Source organism: Coloeus monedula (assembly GCF_965178545.1).
Source record: "Coloeus monedula genome assembly, chromosome: 18".
In the NCBI taxonomy this organism is placed as follows: domain Eukaryota; kingdom Metazoa; phylum Chordata; class Aves; order Passeriformes; family Corvidae; genus Coloeus; species Coloeus monedula.
The window spans coordinates 4,008,555-4,025,348 of record NC_138798.1 but is presented as its reverse complement, the minus strand read 5'-3'; the positions used below and the strand labels follow the sequence as shown (position 1 = coordinate 4,025,348).

At 58.9% G+C, this 16,794-nt stretch overlaps 1 protein-coding gene across 1 annotated transcript in view; it reads right to left on the bottom strand.

Moving 5' to 3' along the window:
* Positions 1–254: 254 nt before the first annotated feature.
* CUX2 (cut like homeobox 2) overlaps positions 255–16,794 on the bottom strand; it is a gene marked incomplete at both ends in the record, with an annotated part of 62,299 nt that continues 45,759 nt past the window's right edge. The window contains 18 exons of the mRNA XM_082293182.1: positions 255–918; positions 1,365–1,638; positions 1,741–1,929; positions 2,154–2,423; positions 2,897–3,056; positions 3,512–4,287; positions 4,966–5,063; positions 5,993–6,632; positions 6,850–7,097; positions 7,238–7,296; positions 7,405–7,596; positions 8,052–8,156; positions 8,862–8,910; positions 9,635–9,701; positions 9,784–9,860; positions 10,686–10,794; positions 10,947–11,084; positions 15,624–15,702. Of these exons, the coding sequence (XP_082149308.1) occupies positions 255–918; positions 1,365–1,638; positions 1,741–1,929; positions 2,154–2,423; positions 2,897–3,056; positions 3,512–4,287; positions 4,966–5,063; positions 5,993–6,632; positions 6,850–7,097; positions 7,238–7,296; positions 7,405–7,596; positions 8,052–8,156; positions 8,862–8,910; positions 9,635–9,701; positions 9,784–9,860; positions 10,686–10,794; positions 10,947–11,084; positions 15,624–15,702 (4,194 nt within the window). The remainder of the gene's footprint in view (positions 919–1,364; positions 1,639–1,740; positions 1,930–2,153; positions 2,424–2,896; positions 3,057–3,511; positions 4,288–4,965; positions 5,064–5,992; positions 6,633–6,849; positions 7,098–7,237; positions 7,297–7,404; positions 7,597–8,051; positions 8,157–8,861; positions 8,911–9,634; positions 9,702–9,783; positions 9,861–10,685; positions 10,795–10,946; positions 11,085–15,623; positions 15,703–16,794) is intronic.

Sequence of the window (16,794 nt, the reverse complement as noted above, 5' to 3'; positions counted from 1 at the left end):
TCTATAAATATTTTTTGATTTTTTTTTTGTTTGTTTTTCTTTTCTAAAATTGTTCCCAGTTTTTCACATTTAAAACAAAGCCGGAGGTGGGGGGGGGGGGGGGGGCGGCTCCATAGGGGGGGGGTCTCCCCTTTTCCATGGACGCTCCTCTTCCGTGGCTCTGGCCGCTCGTCACCTCTCGGTGCACACTGCATTTATCAAAATATATATGTATGTATGGGGGTGTATATATATATTTAGGGCAGCGGGGGGGCTCAGAACTCCCACTCGAGGGCCTCCTCGCGGTTGGCAGCCCGCTCCAGGCGGTGGATGATGTTGTTGAGGTTGGCCATCTTCTCGTGGCGCCGCTGGACGCTGGTGCTGAGCCGGGGGCCGGGAGCCGGTGGAAGCGCTGGCGAGACCGGCCCGGCAGAGGATGGTCCTGGTGAGGCTGAGCCGGTGAGGCCGGGCGAGGAAGCTGCCGAGGGTGATGTTGGGGAGACCTCCAAGCTGCAACGGGATGACCCCGCAGAGGACTGGGAGCTGTCGGGGTGTGGCGGTGGCGGCGGTGGGGGTCCCCCGGCGGTGGCACCGGCGCGGCCTCCCCGCCGTGGGAGGCTGCCGGCGCTGGGGGCGGCGGCGTGGGGGGCTGCCCCCCGCTCCTCCTGGGGGGGTCCGGTCCCTTCGGCCGCTCCGGCCGGGCTGCGTGAGTCCCGCCGGCGGCTCCAGCCGCCCAGATCCCCCTGCTCCTCCTTCACCTTCAAGGGCACAGCGGCGCAGGGAGGCTCGCCCCCCACGAACACGGGTTTGTGATCCTCAGCGTCTGAATCGGGGCTGTGGGGGTCCCGGCGCCCAGGGATGGCCGTCCCACCACTCTGCTCCGGGTCCGTGTCATTGTCCTGCGCACCCTCCACCAGCATCTCCCGGCGCATCCGTGACCTGTGGGACACAAGCACGGAGGGGTGGCAACAACCACCCATTGCCCCATGCCGTGGCCACCGCACGTCTCCAGCCAGAAAAATGGGACAAGAGTCCACTACGGTACCACCCAGGGATGAAACCTGTGCTGCTCCCCAGGGTTGGGCTGCTGTGGGGATGGATCCCATGTTGCAGAGCAGCCTCTGTAAGGCTTTCTCTCCCCCATTGTGGAGCTCCCACTCCAGGATGAGCAGGTGGACGAGAGCATGGTAACCTCTTTAGGTGCTCAGCATGCCTTGGTCAAGGTAGCCAACACCACCCACCAGCCTGGGGTGCACCTGGGGACCTCCAGTGGGTGTACACCTCCCATCTAGGGAAGAGCGACCAGGAAGGCTGGAAGGGGAACAGTGACACCCCCTCCATGGCACAGCACCATCAGTCCCCCAAAGCCTGGGAGTTATAAGTACCTGTAGTTGTGGAACCAGTTGATGACGGTGTTGGTCTTGAGGTTGAGCTGGAAGGAGAGCAGCTCGATGGTCTGCTGGGAGGGGTATGGCTCCAGCTGGTAGGCTTTCTTTAGGGCTTCCTTCTCCTCCGGCGCCAGCACCACCCGTGGCTTCTTGATCTGCAGCAGGCTGAGGTCCTGCGGCGGCACGCTGGGGCTGGCACACTCAGAGCGGGCGCTGGGGGACTCACTGTCCGAGCTGGCGCTCATCAGCCCGTACCGGCGCTTCAGGTAGGCTGCGGGAGAGGACACCCAGCTGGCACCGCTCGCCCCCCAGCCTGGGACCCCCCTCGGCCAGCACCCCACTCCCAGCAGGGCCGTGCCACCCCGTCCCTCACCCTTCTTCTCCAGCTTCTTCATGTCGCGCAGCTTCTCCACGTTGTGGGGGTCGTTGAGCCAGAGCTGCATCCGGACGAAGGGCTCCCTCCCCTTCAGGCTCAGCTTGTGCCACGGCTTGGGCCTGGAGAGGAGATCGGACACCGAGCCCTGCGTCAGGCCCAGGATGCTCTCCCCAAACAGCCGCTGGCCTGGCGGAGGAGAAGCAGAGGTGGTTAGAGGGAGTAGAGCAGCGGGACGGGCGCTGCAGTCCCCCTGCAGGGCAGGTGCACCCCATTTCCCAGCCAGCATCCTCCCGGAATTCCCTTGAGCACCCACAGAAAAACATCAGGGGGTGGGGAAAGATTGCATCTACAGCAATTGGGGTGCTGGATCCAGCAGCTCCCAAAAACCTGGGCGGAGAGAGGGTCCGTACCTAAATTGTTGTCTGTCAAGACCTCCTTGACCTTCTTGGTGATGGAGTAGGTGTCCAGCTCGGGGGACATGGCGACGATCTCCTGGATGCCCACAGGTCCCTGGCTGTTGGGATACGTCTTCCCGCCCAGCGCAGGTGTCGAGCGGCTCTCGGGCTGCTGGTTTTCTTTGCTGCTCTCCAAGGCCAGGGTGAGGGGCTCCTGGCAGCCCTTCTCATGCTCAGCAGGGCTGGGGGGCGGCGAGGGGGACGGCTGGGGCTCCACCGGGCTGGCTGTGTGACACCGGGGCAGAGGGGTCAGCAGGGATGGTGGGAGGGGACCGTGTGGGGGCCCAGCAGGAGCAGGAGGGTCATTTGGGGGATGCCTGTGGCTTTGCCCTCTGGGGAGCGGGCTACCAGCCAAGCCTCTCCAGTGGCTACGGCAAAGCGGGAGGTGGTGGTGGAATAATTAAAGAGAGAAAACGCCACTTATATAATAAAAAAAAAATTCCAGTTACTGCTTTATGTCAGGCACAAAGCCCAAGATTTTTTATGTGGCTTTCCTTTAATTTTTGTGTTAAATGAAGTGGGTTGGGGATGAAAGGGGCTTCCCAGGATCAGGGTATTGGCATTGGAAGTGGCAGGGACAGCTCTTCCCAGTGCTGGGGTGGGAGCAGGACAAACTCACCAGGATGCAGGGGATAGACACAGAAGTGGTGGGGACACTGATGGCACATGGGGACCATGGGGACAGTGGTGTCGCTTACCCTGGGAGGGTGTGGGCTGCTGGCTGATCCCCTGGCCCAGCTGGTCCGTCAGCCAGAGCTGCATGCGGATGAAGGGTTCCCGTCCCTTCTGCGTCAGCTTGCTCCACGGTTTGGGCCGCGACAGCATGTCACTCACGCTGCCCTGGGACAGTCCCAGCACCTGGGCACCACGCAGGTGTCACCTGCCGAAGGTGGGGTGCACTCCCCCCGGTGCTGGGAAGCTGCCTGCCCTCCACCCCCATGTCAGGGGAGGGGGAGCAGGATGCCACCCACTGCCACCCCTGCCCCACGGCATGTCTGGACCCTTTGTCCCCAGCCCTGATTGCTGATGGTGGGTCGTCTTGGGATACCCGATGGGGTGGGAGGCTGGTCCCCGCAGGGCTCTGCTCAGGGGACTGGGCATTCTTGGTGGGAAGTGCCACTGACCAATTGGTGTTGGCCACTGGGAGACTGCTTGGGGTTGGGTCAGACCCTGAGGACTCAAGAGTCCTCCAAGGGGAAAGAGACCAGGGAAAAGGAAGACTCTGGAAGGAGCTGGTGAAGGCCATCAATGAGCCCCAGGCTCTGGGTCACAGAGCAGAGGGGACAGCAGACCCCCCTTCTCCAGGCTGGTACCTTCTCTCCGAAGATCCTCTGGCAGATGCCGTTCTTGGCCAACTTCTCCTTGACCTGCCGGGTCAGCTCCAGCGTGTCCACCTCCCTGTACATGTACATCTCGTACTGCTCCGGCGTCAGTGGTGGCACCGTTGGTTTCAGGGTCCGTGGCACGTACGTGGGGTAGTAGGACAGACGCCCACCAGCCGCCGGCTCCGCGCCGGCTCCCTCCGCCTTCATCTCCGACAGCCGGTGGGGCTCCTCATCTGCTGGCGGCAGCTCGTCCTCGTTGGTGCCGCCCTCGCTGGGCTCGCCCCGTGGCCAGCCCCGGCCGTTGGCCATGCTGGAGTAGCTCGAGGACGAGGAGGACAGCGAAGGCGACACGGAGGTGTAGGGCCGGCTGAGCAGGCTTCGCTCTGATGCCCAGTGCTGGTCGAAGTAGGAGCCAGCGTCGCCGATCTCCGACTTCACCTTCCGAATGATGCTCTGGACAAAGGCAGCAGGGGAGAGCACGGCCAGGGGCGTCTGGGGGGGGCCAGGGCTGGCCCCGCTGCTCTCCTCCTGCTTGACGTAGGCGGGGGTGATGTTCTGGCTGACGGTGGCCAGAGTGGAGCGCTCGGCCGGCGCCGTGTCCCCCCCACGCCCGCTGGCCCCTGACTCCATGTCCAGCAGCGCCTGCTGCTGCGCCTGCATCTCCCGCCGCGCCTGCTCCAGGATGCTCTTGATGGCGTCCTCCGAGCTGCTGCCTCCTGCCCCGTTGGCCACTGCCTGCGAAGCCGACGGCGTTTTGGGCTCCCCTGCAGAGAAAAGGGGTGAGGGAGTCCCGAGGAGCAGCACATGTCGTTTACTGTGTGGCCGTAATTCAGTGTGGGAGAAAAGGGGTTTATCCCACTCTGGTTTGGACCAGCAGCACCCACAACGCAAAAGCTTCAACACCCCCACTCAAAGCCAACCTCTGTTTTGATGATTGCAAAATAAACCCCATTACCAACAACGCGATAGACAAACATGTTTGTTTTGCCTGTCTGTTTTTCCACCGTTCCCGTCTAATTTAATTCTCCGGGATTCTGCTTTCTCAGCAGACTACCTGTTTTAATGTATTTCATTTCTTGTAATTGACTGTGAGAGCAGCTGCTTTAATGATTCCTCGTGCCAGATGGATCCTGAATCCTCATTTAAGCATCTGGTTTGGGGCAGGGGGGAGGAAAAGAATGCTTCCAAAGTTTTGGAAAGGCCAGATCAGAACTTCACTGCACGGGGACTCTTCCATCCCATATGGTACTTCTTTCCAACATGCCCCAAAAAATTCTCCATGGATATCAGTGGGTGAAATACCCCCAAAAAAGCCCATTTTTGGGATGGGACCCACAGCCACAGAACACCCAGCCACTGGCACCCCTTTGGCTGCTGCTACCACAGGGCAGAGCAGGGACTCAGGCACCTCTGGTGACACCCACTCTCATGCTGGCACCTACCTCCCTTCTGCGACTCAATCTCCTTCTTCGCCTGCTCCAGGATGCTTTTGATGGCGTCGTCGGAGCCGGTCTCTGGTGTCCTGATCCGCGGCGTGATGCTACCTGATCAAAGAGGCAGGATAACAGCTTTGTCACCGGCGCTGGTTTTACAAGCTCTGCTTGTATGTCAGGAAGTATTTACTGCTCCTCATGTTCGGTTATTTTTAGGGATGCTGGTTTGAAGACGAATGTCACTCCCCATTAGTCGCTACCAGAGCGCAGGGAGCCCTGGTAGCCCTGGCTGCCAGCTCCAGCATCTCCCAGCACTTTGCTCGCCCCATCCAAGGGCAGCTGCTCTGCACCAGGAGCAGAGACACAAGCACAGGGACCACGTCCCCATCCCCGGCACTGTGCCCTCCTGGCTGTGCAGGAGAAGCATTAATGATGGATCAGATCCAGGGGATAAATCAGAGCCCTCCAGGCTGGAACCAGCAGGAGCATAGACCATGGATGTGCATTGTCCAGGCCTGGTGCCACCACAGGGACTGGAGTGACCAGCTGCCACTGCTGAAGTCCCCAGAGATGGGAGTCACCATTCAGTGGCAGTGCCAACACTGCGCTGAGGTTCCGCAGCACTAAACCTTCATTATTTTAACGAAATATTCCCAAGCACATTGATTCATACGGCACAGAACAGCCTGATGAATAATTAAATGGCACTTGTCAGAATAAATGAGTAAAGCACGTCCAGGGATGCAGCTTCCACAGCAATGGGTTGTTGTTAATTGCTGCCGTTTGCCAGGGCTCATCCCACCCGGCAGCCGGCTCCGACCCACCAGGGAAAATCCCACCAGGGAAAAGTGCCACGGGCAGGACCAGCGTCCCAGCCCATCTCGCCAGCACATCAGGGTCTGGCGAGCCCCCCTGCCGTGGCATGGGGCACCCTGGAGTGCTGCCAGGGTGAACTGGGGTGCACTGGGAGGGGATCCCACAGCATCACTTGCAGCATCCTGGGACAGGACCCGTTGGCCGGGGCCACCCCAACCACTCACCTCTCTGGCGCACCTGGATAGTCCTCAGGGCCAGCACGTTCTGCTCGTCGGAGAGGAACTGCTTCATCTTGATGAACGGCTCCTTGCCCTTCACCGTCAGCTTGTGCCAGGGCTTGGGCCGCGCCAGGATCTCACTGACGGAGCCCTGTGACAGCCCCAGCACGTAGTGCCCGAAGACCCTCTGCCCGATGTTGTGCTTCAGCAGCTGCTCCTTCACCTGGAAGGCGATTTCGGCCGTGTCCAGCTGCTCCTCCTCGGCGGAGCTGCCGGCGCTGCCCTCGGAGGGCTCGCCGGGCGGGCTGGTGGCACTGGCGGCCGGCGCAGGGACGGGGTGCTGGGTGCTGCTTTTGGCTCCGAAGAAGGAGGAGGGGAAGGGTGGTCCCCCGCTGCTGCTGTCGCTCTTGTAGCTGGGCAGCGGGAGGTGTGGGGCCTTGGGGTCCCCTGAAAGCCGCTCACCCCCCGGGAAGGGGGACAGCGAGAAAGTCCGGGGACCATCGGGGGCCACGCCGGGGCCAGGCAGTGGTGGGAGGGGAGTGGGGGACGCGGGGTCATCGGCTGGGGCGTGATGAGGGGATGGGTACGGCTGCTCCATGCCCAGAGGATCCTTCCCCGACTCGTCTTCAGAGTGATCCTCCTCTAGAGATGAAGGAGAGAGAGGGAGACACACTAGAGTCCCCCTGGCCATGGCTCCGGCACAGCCCCGCAGCCAAACAGCTCCTGCCTCAGTTTCCCCAGGTGACATTCCACCCCCTGTCCTTCCCCCACCCCACCACAGTCAGAGCAGGATCTGTCCATGCCACCCACACTCCCACGGATGTTCCCAGCAGGATGCCACAGAATCCAGGGTCCCTACCAGTGTTGGCCAGCAGGCTGGGCTTCTCCAGCAGGTACTTCTGGGAGGGGTAGAAAGCCTCCTTCCCCAGCAGCAGGGCCTCCTCCGCCTTTGAGATGCTCTGCAAGGAGCCAAGCCGAGATGGGGACAGGCGGCGGAGGCACCGGCGGCAGGGCTGGCACAGCCCGGCCAGCGCCTCGGAACGCACCGCGGCACTTGCCTGGGGGAGGCTGCAGCCGGCAGAGGCCACCTTCATCGCCTTCAGGATGCTGGGAGAGAGACAAGAGGGTGACACGGTGGCCGTGGCCGAATGTCACGGCTGTGGGAACGTGCCACGCGTGCCAGCGGCACCTGGCCAGCCAGGATAGCGGCAAGGAGCCACCAGCCGTGGGTGCTGGCCAAGCCATACCTCAGCTCTGTTTTGATCTCCTCGTAGTCTGCCTGTGCCTGCAGCTTCTCCTCCAGCTTCTGTGGAGCATAGGAGGGCAGTTCTCGCAGCTGGCTCCCAGTGGACACCCGGCACAGCCGGACCCTCGTCCCCCATCCCCAACATGCCCCAAGCCCCAGTGAGCACACCTCGATGGCCTCGTTCTTGGCAGCCAGCTGCCCCTCCAGCTCGGCGATCTGGTTGGCAGAGGACTCCTCCAGTTCCTGCAGCGAGCTCTGGAGGTGCTGGACGTCCTTCAGGAGCCGCAGGATCTCCCGGTCCTTGGCAGCCAGAGCTGCCTCCAACCTTGACCCTGAGCACATGGAATAGTTCACTTTGTCCTGCCAGGAGAGGGGACACTGTCAGCTCCCGGTCGCCCAATGTGGGGACAAGGGCCACCCTCCCCATCGGACATGTCCCCATAGGAAGCAGGTGAGCCCAGGGCTCAGCCCGGTGCAAGGGGGACCCTGGTGACGGAGCCCTGAGGAGGGACAGATCTTCCTCCTGCCCTTAAAGGTCTCCCAGGTGCATTTCGGTGCTGTGGGGGTGCATGTCCCCTTCTCCATGGCAGGCTGAAGGGCACAGCCAGAGCCACCACTTCAGGGTGGAAACATTCCTCAGGAATTTTGGGCTTGCTCCCCAACATGGTGGGTGCTCCTGAACACAGAAATGTGCTCCTGCATCAGTGGGGTGCTCTCAAGTGCAACGGGACATTCCTGGCTGTGACAGATGCTGCTAGACATAATGGAGTGCTCCTGGCCCTGAGGGATGCTCCTGGCCCCAGGGATGCTCTCACCCCCGTGGTGCCCGTCGGGGAGCAGCAGGCCAGGCGCAGGGAGCTGTTGACAGCTGCCAGCTGCTCCCGCAAACTCTCCACTTCCCTCTGCGCCGCCTCCGCCCGCTGCAAGAGAACAAAACAGGAACAGACAGGGCACTGTGGCTCATCCCACCCCACATGGGGTCCAGGATCTGCTCCAATCCGTACCTCTCCTGAGCATCCTGCTCCCACCTCTGGCATCAGAAACCTAGCCCAGGTATTTAAGCTCCCCCCATGTATTTAAGGTCCCCGTGTCCTAACACGGTTCCCGATCCTGATCCCTGGGCACTGGCTGCAGACCAGCTCCAGGACACTGCCTTTTTCCACCCAAAAGGATGGTTTTGTTTATACACAAATTGTTCTTTAAGCCTCTTTTATTACCCACGTGCATTTATTTGCATACCTCCATTCTCAGAATTAAACAAAACTGATTAACAGGAATGGGCAGGACCAGGAGTGATTACACTGGAATCTAACACTGGAGCAGTGTGGGTTGTGCCCTAAAACACCCGGGAGAGGCTGGAGGTGACAAGTGCCAGCTCCAGCAGCCAAACAGAGCCTGGCAGAATCCCAAACACACTCTTGACCCCACACATGGGGGAGGGGGTCCCACCAGGGGGAGGACACCCGAGCTCTCCTTTGTAGGGATTCCCAGTCCTGCTGCCTGGCAACTCCATCCCGGTTTTGGGGACAGATGTCAAGGGCATACAGGTGCTCGGGGTGGGTGCAGCGCCCCGGGCTCTGCGGGGCCAACCCCATCAGCTCCTGCAAAGTCAGCTCCTGGCTCACCTGGTTGGCTTTTTCAAGGTTGGTCATGATCATGGCGACTTCGTCTGCCCTGTGAGAGAAAACAAGACCAGGGCACCTTTAGGGATAAGGACTCTGCTGTTGGAAATGATACAACTTTTACATTTTTTTGTCACTTCAGTCCGCGGCTTGTTCGCCTTTGCCCAGGGGGAGGGGAATTGAAGTTTCTCTTCAAAAGACTGTTCACCGGGGAACAATTGGGAGAAGGCAGGAGATACACAGGAGATAAGCGAACATTAACAAACATTACCCGCACCCCCCCCCCCCCCCCCCCCCGCCATGGGTCGGAGACACCTGGTCTGGGAAAAGATCGATAAGAGAACCAAACAATGAGGACCCAATTAGCATCGAAGCAGAAGGGATCAATAACTGATAGGAGATTGAATACAAAGAATTGTGTAACTTAAGACCAACGAATGTGAATTTCTGCGGGGTTTTTGTGTACAAATACGTGAAAGGTCTGGTAGAGAACCATGTGTGATGGAATGATTTTCACTGCACAACCCGGGCATGTGTGGATGAAATCATTTCTACTGCACATCCTGGCTAGAATCTAGTAACACCTTGGTTCCCCAACACTTAAAAGATGCTGTTGGAGAGTTTCGTTTCTCCCGCAGTTTTGGTGACGACTCAGGATGCTCCTGCAGTGGCCTGAAGTATCTCAGCTCCTCAAGCAGCACCACGGGGATGTCCCAGTGCTGCCCAAAGGGGCTCAGCTCAGCTTTGAGCACGACCCAGCTCTGCTGGGAGCTTACTTGGATGCAGCTTCCTCATCGTATTTACAGCGCAGCTCCAGCAGCTCCGTCTGGGTGGCCTTCAGCGCTGGCAAAAGGAAGAGGAGGGTGAGCTCTGGGGTGGGGGCTTGGCCCCCCATGGTCAGCAGCCCCTGTCCCGGCCCTACTACCTGCATGGAGCACTTTGATCTTCTCCTCTGCCTCCCCCAGCCGAGTGGCCAAGGTGACCTGAGCTTCCTGCAGGCCCCTGCAAGAGACGGGCACCAGGGATGTACCGGGGGGCACCGCGGGCATGCCAACCCCACAGCTCCCCCAAAATCACACAGAGACCCCTCACAGATTCCCTTCCTCCACCCCATCACTCACTGAAGCCAGGAAAGGCCCACCAGTGGATACCAGGATGTGTTCAAGCCATGTTACCCCTCAATGTTAAGGGGTTTATTGCCAAGTGTAAAAAAATTCACTTTGGGCTGAAAACGGTCCCTGATCCCTGAGGCTGATACCCCTCTGAGGGGGGGATGACAGCCCACCCCCACCTGTAATTAACAGGAGGAGGGGGAAGCAATCAGGGAAAAGTTATTCTGCATTATTTATAGCCTGCACTTGCCAGGAACTTACTCGCAGAGATCTGCAATTTAGGGTTTAAAGATTCTTCATTTGTTTCCCCGTGCAGCGTGTTAAGGAATAACAATGAAGGCACCGAGAAGGCCGGGAGCCTCCAAATTAAAAGGTCGTCTAATGAGGTTCATCCAGCGGCCTGGATTCAACCCACGAGTTCCAGCAAAGCCATGTGCCAGGGAGACAGAGCAAGGGGGCGGCAGGAGGGACCTGTCCCGGCTCTGTCCGCTCATGCTGCTTCCCCAAAACCACCTGGGACTGGGGATGGACAGACAGACGGACATCGGGAGTGTCTGAGACGGTGTCAGGTTTCTGAGCAGGATGTGACCGGCTCCCAACCGGACAGCAAAGGGAAACAGAAGGAGGATGGACAGACACCCCCGTGCAGGAGCGGGGACAGAGCCACGTGTCCCCACAGCACCCCAAGACGACCCCATTCCCGGCACTCACGTACTTTTGCTTCTCTGCCTCATTTCTCTGCAGCGAGGTCTCTGTGCTCGCCGCTTTGCCGTCGAGGCCGGGGAGCGGGGGCTCGGCTGCCGGCGACTTCCCGTCCCTGCGCTCTGCGGGGGGACACAGTCACACGGCTGCGGAGGGGACACAGCGGTGGCCAGGGGGCAGGTCCTGGCCCTGGGACACACCCTGCATTCCAGGGAGGCTCAGAGGCGGCACACGGGGAGCCCCGGCTGCCACCGTTCAGCCAGCGGGGCGGTACCTTTGGTGCTGACGAGCTCCGTGTGCTTCTTCCAGGGGCGGCTGAGATCCTTCAGCGGCGGCGGCTCGGGCTCGAGGCGCTGGAGCTGCTGCAGCCGATCCTCCAGGCTCCGGGCAGCCTCCAGCACAGGAGCGGGGTCTGCGGGATGCGGGATGCACGGTGAGCCAGCAGGGATGGCCTCCACCGGCCCTCTCGCACCTCCCCATGCCGGGGGGACACCCCGGGTCCTGCCTTTCCAGGTGCTGTGGGGACACCCCGGGTCCTGCCATTCCCGGAGCCATGGGGACACGCCACGTCCTGCCGTTCCAGGTGCCATGGGGTTATCCCTGGGGTCCTGCCTTTCGCTGCCAGCCCCGAGGCACAAAGGGACGGGCAGGGGGCACGGGGGCATCACCTCCCGGCGTGAGCCGGTGGCACCCACGGCACCGGTGGCTCCGGTGGCTCCGGCAGGGCGGGTTTGGGCGCAGACAATGGAGGTTTGTGCCGAGGTAAGCAGGTGCATCCGGAGCCGTCCGTCTTCCCTCTGTCAGCATTACACCATCATTAGCTAGTGTCTGCTCAGCGGGGTGTGCCATTATGTCTCCCAGGGCTGATGTAATTATACATTGACATAATTAACCCAGCAAGCCCATTAAGCAGGCCAGCTAAAAATTCATCTATAATTATTTGTTGTGTGCATGCTAATGAGTCCATCTGCACTGCCATTGTACAACAAGAACAAATTAATTTACAAGTCTAGATTTTTTAATAAGTTCAAGAAAATGCCTCCTATTGAGCCAGGTTAATACAGGTTTGGGGTGTTACTTTTGTTGGGTTTTTTTTTGTAGAAAAGAAGAGGAAAGAAAATAGATTTGAATTCTCCAGGGTCAAAAAGTTAAGACAAACAGGGAAGTGGGATGGAGTTGGGCGTGCTACTGTACGGCACGGACGTGTGGCAGGCATCCAAGGGCAAAAGATAATAACAGTGATGGAAAAAAATTCCAAAAACTGACTGCCTCCACTCGGAATGGGACACAGAACAGCTCTGCTGCTCAGCAAATCCCTGGCTGAGACAGAAGCTGTGGTGGGATGAAGGAGGCCATGTCATGGGATTTAGGGGGTCAAACACAGCACCAGATGACTTTGGGGTGAACCTGCCCAAAAGATGCAGGATTTGGTCCATGCCCACATGGATGCTCCTTGCAAACGAGAAATTCCAAGACATGTCCTCCTCCAAATGGGATTTGGGGATCTGTCTGCCCCACTGCTGCCCTGCCATCCCACAGCATCACAGCTGGGCCCACCACAGCACCCACGACGTGGTTTCCTCGCAGGATGAGTGACTGCCAGACCAAAAGCCCCTGGAGCATCCTCCTCCACTGGGGATGTTCTCCCTTCTCTCTGCTGGACATCACACAGACCCCACAAATGGATGCAGTAAGAGGTTTGTGCCCAAATTCTGGCTATGAGGATCCAGAGGCAAATGCTGAGTGCTGTTGGCTTTGGCACTGAAACAGGGACTTGGCTCCAGCTGGGACCCTCCTGGGATGCTCATGGCATCCCTCTGCTCCTGGCATGTCTCAGCATCCACAGGCTGGTTCCCCACCCAAGGGTGAGGGATGGCGGCGATGCAGCACAGCCCCAACCAGCCAGGATGCTCCCACAGCCATTAATAACCCTCCTAAGTACACGAGTGGACGTAAGGATATGGATAATTAAACCCTGCTCTCTGGGGGCTGCTGGGGTCCCCCCTGCACTCCCCAGCCCTGGGGGTGTTGGCAGGAGGCTCCGTGCTGCCTCTGTGGAGATAAACTCTGGGACAGGCCCTGTTCGATCCACACCAGCAACTCCTCCCGCCTCCAAGACGAGAAATAATACGGGAAAAATGGGTCTGAGCGATAAAGCTCCAGGGATTTTCCTCAGGTCAGCATTTTCCTTCCCATGAGCTGCAGCCCCACTGCTGAAATACAGCTGGGGTGATCCCCCCGTGTGCTGTTCCCTGTTTGGAGCTTCCAGCCTGGGATGAAGTGGTGGGAGCAAAGCTTTGGGAAAGGAAGAACAAATCTTTGCTTCAATCGGGGCAGTGCAGATGCCAAATTCCCAGCTGGAATAACTGCACTGAGCTAATGCCACACTGCCCATCCACTGGGAAACGCCATCCTCAGCTGTGGGGCCGGCTCTGCCACGTGTGAGGTACTGGGGGGTCATTCCTTGCTCCACGGATCACATCTTCCATTGGGACAGGTTAGTCCTGATGCTCGCCAGCAGCACAGATGGGTGACGGGTGATATGAGGGACACGTGTGCCTAAACAGGACCTTAGGGCACCACACACTCCAGGGCCACAGTGCAGCATCACCCACCAATGGCACAGCCAGCTCCCACAGGAACGAGTGTGTCCCTGTTCAATCCCTCATCTGTCGCTCCTCACCCGCCAGAGATATATTTTATATATACAAATTAAATAAATAAATACTTATAAAAGTGCCACCACTAGCTGGCGTCATTGGCCATCCTTTAGTGGCACCGGCAGTGCTGCAGCAGGATCACAGAATCACGAAATATCCTGAGCTGGAAGGGACCACAAGGATCCAGGAGTCCAACTCCTGGCCCTGCACAGACACCCCAACAATCCCACCCTGTGCATCCCTGAGAGTGGTGTCCAAATGCTCCTGGAGCTCTGGCAGCCTCGGAGCCGTGCCCATTCCCTGGGGAGCCTGGGCAGTGCCCAGCACCCTCCAGGGGAAGAATCTTTCCCTGATATCCAACCTGACCCTCCCTGACACAGCTCCAGCTGTTCCCTGGGTCCTGTCCCTGCTCCCAGAGATCGGAGCTGCCCCTGCGCTGCCCCTTGTGAGGATGCTGTGGATTGGGATGAGGGCTCCACTCAGTCTCCTCTTCTCCAGGCTGAACAAACCAAGTGCCCTCAGCTGCTCCTGACATGGCTCCTCCTCCAGACCCTTCACCATCTCCATGGCCCTCCTTTGGATGCCCACTAACAGGGATGAGGGCAGTGGACAGGGATCCCTCCTGGTGTCCCCAGGGGGAGTGAGGCCGTGGGTCTTTCCCTGTGCTGGAAGGGGTCTGGGCCACCAGCAGACCCACTCCTGGACACCCCTCCTCTGGCCACTGGAGCACCCTGAGACACCCGTGTGATGGCGGGGTGGGTGGGAGGTGTACTGGGGGCTCCTCACCTTCTCCTAAGCAGGCACAGCTCCAGGGAGCAGCAGTATCCTTGGGGATCACCAGCTCATCCCTGTGCCAGGGCCACTCGACCCAGCCCATGTTCTGTGCTGCTGCCTGGCTCCAGAAGGAGCACGGGGCACCCGTGGTGCACCCATGGGACACCCACAGTACCTCCATGGCATCACCTCTCCACCGGGATGGCTTCTCCTCTGCCACCCCATCCCAACCTGCTCAAGCACATCCACCAGCGCCCTACGAATCCCTCCACGAGTCAAAGTCAGCCTTAAATCAAATCATCCCCAACAACAATGACATTAATTATGCTTTTAACACATTTTACTGCTTCCCCCCCTTCCCTTCACGCCACATCTGTGTGAACAATATCCAAAAGATTTACGGTTTTCTCCCGTAATTACAGACACACAGCCAGCTCACTTATCAAAATACTTGCTGAGCAATCAGGCTCCGTTACAGTCTCTGCCAGAGATTTGTGTTGACAGCAGCCATTCAAAGCAAAAAAATGTCGAATCAGGACTTATGTGGCGCTTGGAAAGTATTCCACAAAGAGTTCGCCTGTCGAGAGACATGTGGACATGGAACAGACGGGGATGAACCACGGGAGGGAGGATTTGGGGAGCAGGAGGGGAGCAAGACATGATGCTGTGGAAAGCAGAGAGAGGAGAAGAGGAGGAGGAGGAGTGCAGAGAGCACAGGGAAGCAGTTTTGGGGCGTGCATGTGTGTGCCTCCATGTGCAGGCGTGTGCAGGCGGGAGGAGGTGGCAAGGGAAGATAACTGGGTTCTGGAAACTGAGCTGACATTTGGTTCTTGTAGCACAGGAGAAAATTTAATGAGGACGAAAATATGTCTCCCTAATTCCCCTAAGAAATCATTAAAACATTTTGTTATTCCTAAATGTCTGGAAAATGAATTAGTGGCCCTGCAGGAGCCTTTCCGCACATCTTCAGCCGTTTGCAGCTCTCAGCCCCCGACGTGCCAGGGGATGCTCCGTGCCTGGTGCACACAAACCCCCCCCGAAGTGGGGAGCAGCAGGAGGGGGCTCCCAGCCCCTCGCCTGTCCCTAGGACCAGCTCTGCCAACACAAACCTCAGTGCTGCCCCGTGCCTCAGTTTCCCCCTCCCAGGACGGCGCGGCGCCCCGGCCACAGGGTGACACGGGCAGGATGTCCCCGTGGCTCGTGCTGCGAGCCGGCGCTCGGCCGTTTCGGTCAACTTACCATCAAACAGACAAGCGGGAATAGCCGCAGTGTTACTACACGGGCTGAGCAAATGTATTCCTTTCCTAACGTCAAGATGCATTTGGCTCAGGGGCTGAAACACAGCGATGGCAAAAGCTGCTTCCTCTCCTCTCTTCGGCTGGGATCTCCAGAGCACCATGCGCCGGCCGCGGTCGGCGACGCCAGCCGTGCCGGGGACGGTGCTGCGGTCCTCGCTGGCTCCTCTGGGCACCGGCGCGCGACTCGTTAGGCAGCCAGGTCGCCACCGCGCTGCTTACCTGGAGCTTCGAGCAATTGCTTGTAAACGCTCAGGAAAGCCGTCTCAGCCTCCTTGCTTCTCTTACTAAGTGCAATCACCTGCGGGGAGAGGGATAAAGAGGTCAGGGATGGGCTTGGAGGAAGGAACCGGCCGAGCCAACGGGACCGGTGCCACCAAAACCGGCACGCGGCTCTGCGTCCGCTGCGTGCCCCGTGCAGCCGCTCGCTGCCTGTGGCTAAACTCCTTGTGCCGCTGCCATGTCACGTCGCCCTAAATCATTGATGTGCTCTGAGTAAATGAAAATTATAATTTAATGTCGGTGCTTAAATAAGAAATAAAGAAGCCTGCCCGTTGTTGTGCCCGCCAGGGCAGATCCAGCGCAAGGCCTTCCCCAGCCACCCTCCCAGGACGGCGCTGGGGGTGGAAGTGATGCTCACACCGAGACTGGGACATGTCCTGTCCCTGTCCCCCTGGGCTATTGGGGTACCGGGGTGCTGGTGACACTCACACCAGCTGCATCCCAATAACCCAACAACATTAATCTGCTGCGTGTTCCCATCCAACATTTATGAGCATGAATCATTTACTCCCTTTAATTTTTCAAGGCACAATGACACCTTGGGGCAGGAGCTGCTGCCCACCAGGTCCCCTTGGTTACCCCTCACATCCAGCCCCACCTGGAGTGGATGGGATGGGGCACCAGTGAGACACGAGGACACAGGCGTCAGGGATGGAAGTGACCCAATCCCAGCTGGAAAATATCCGGCTGGAGGCAAACTGGGCGCTCACACCAGCTAGTGATGGAGGAAGTGGTGCCCACCCAGCAGACACACTATTGTGACAGGGAAATAGTCAATTAAATTGCTCTTAAGCCACCGATGGGCTAATTATGAAACAAAGCCTGAACTTTGGGCCTCAGTCCAGTGGCAGCTCCCACACCGGAGCATCTTTTCCCTCCTCCATGCCAGCAGAGCTCCTGGCTCACCCCGCCAGCCCAGGTTGCCATCGCTTGTCATTCCAACCCAAAGCAAACGGCTCATTTGTAATCCAGCAGCCACCTGAGCAAGCCGCCTTCTCCTCTGGAGCTCGCAGGCACTGGAGCACAAAGATCATTTTTCTATTGTTAAAATTGTATAAGCTGGGCTTTTTATAGCGGCTCGTACACAAACCTACTTTCTCAGCACCGCGGC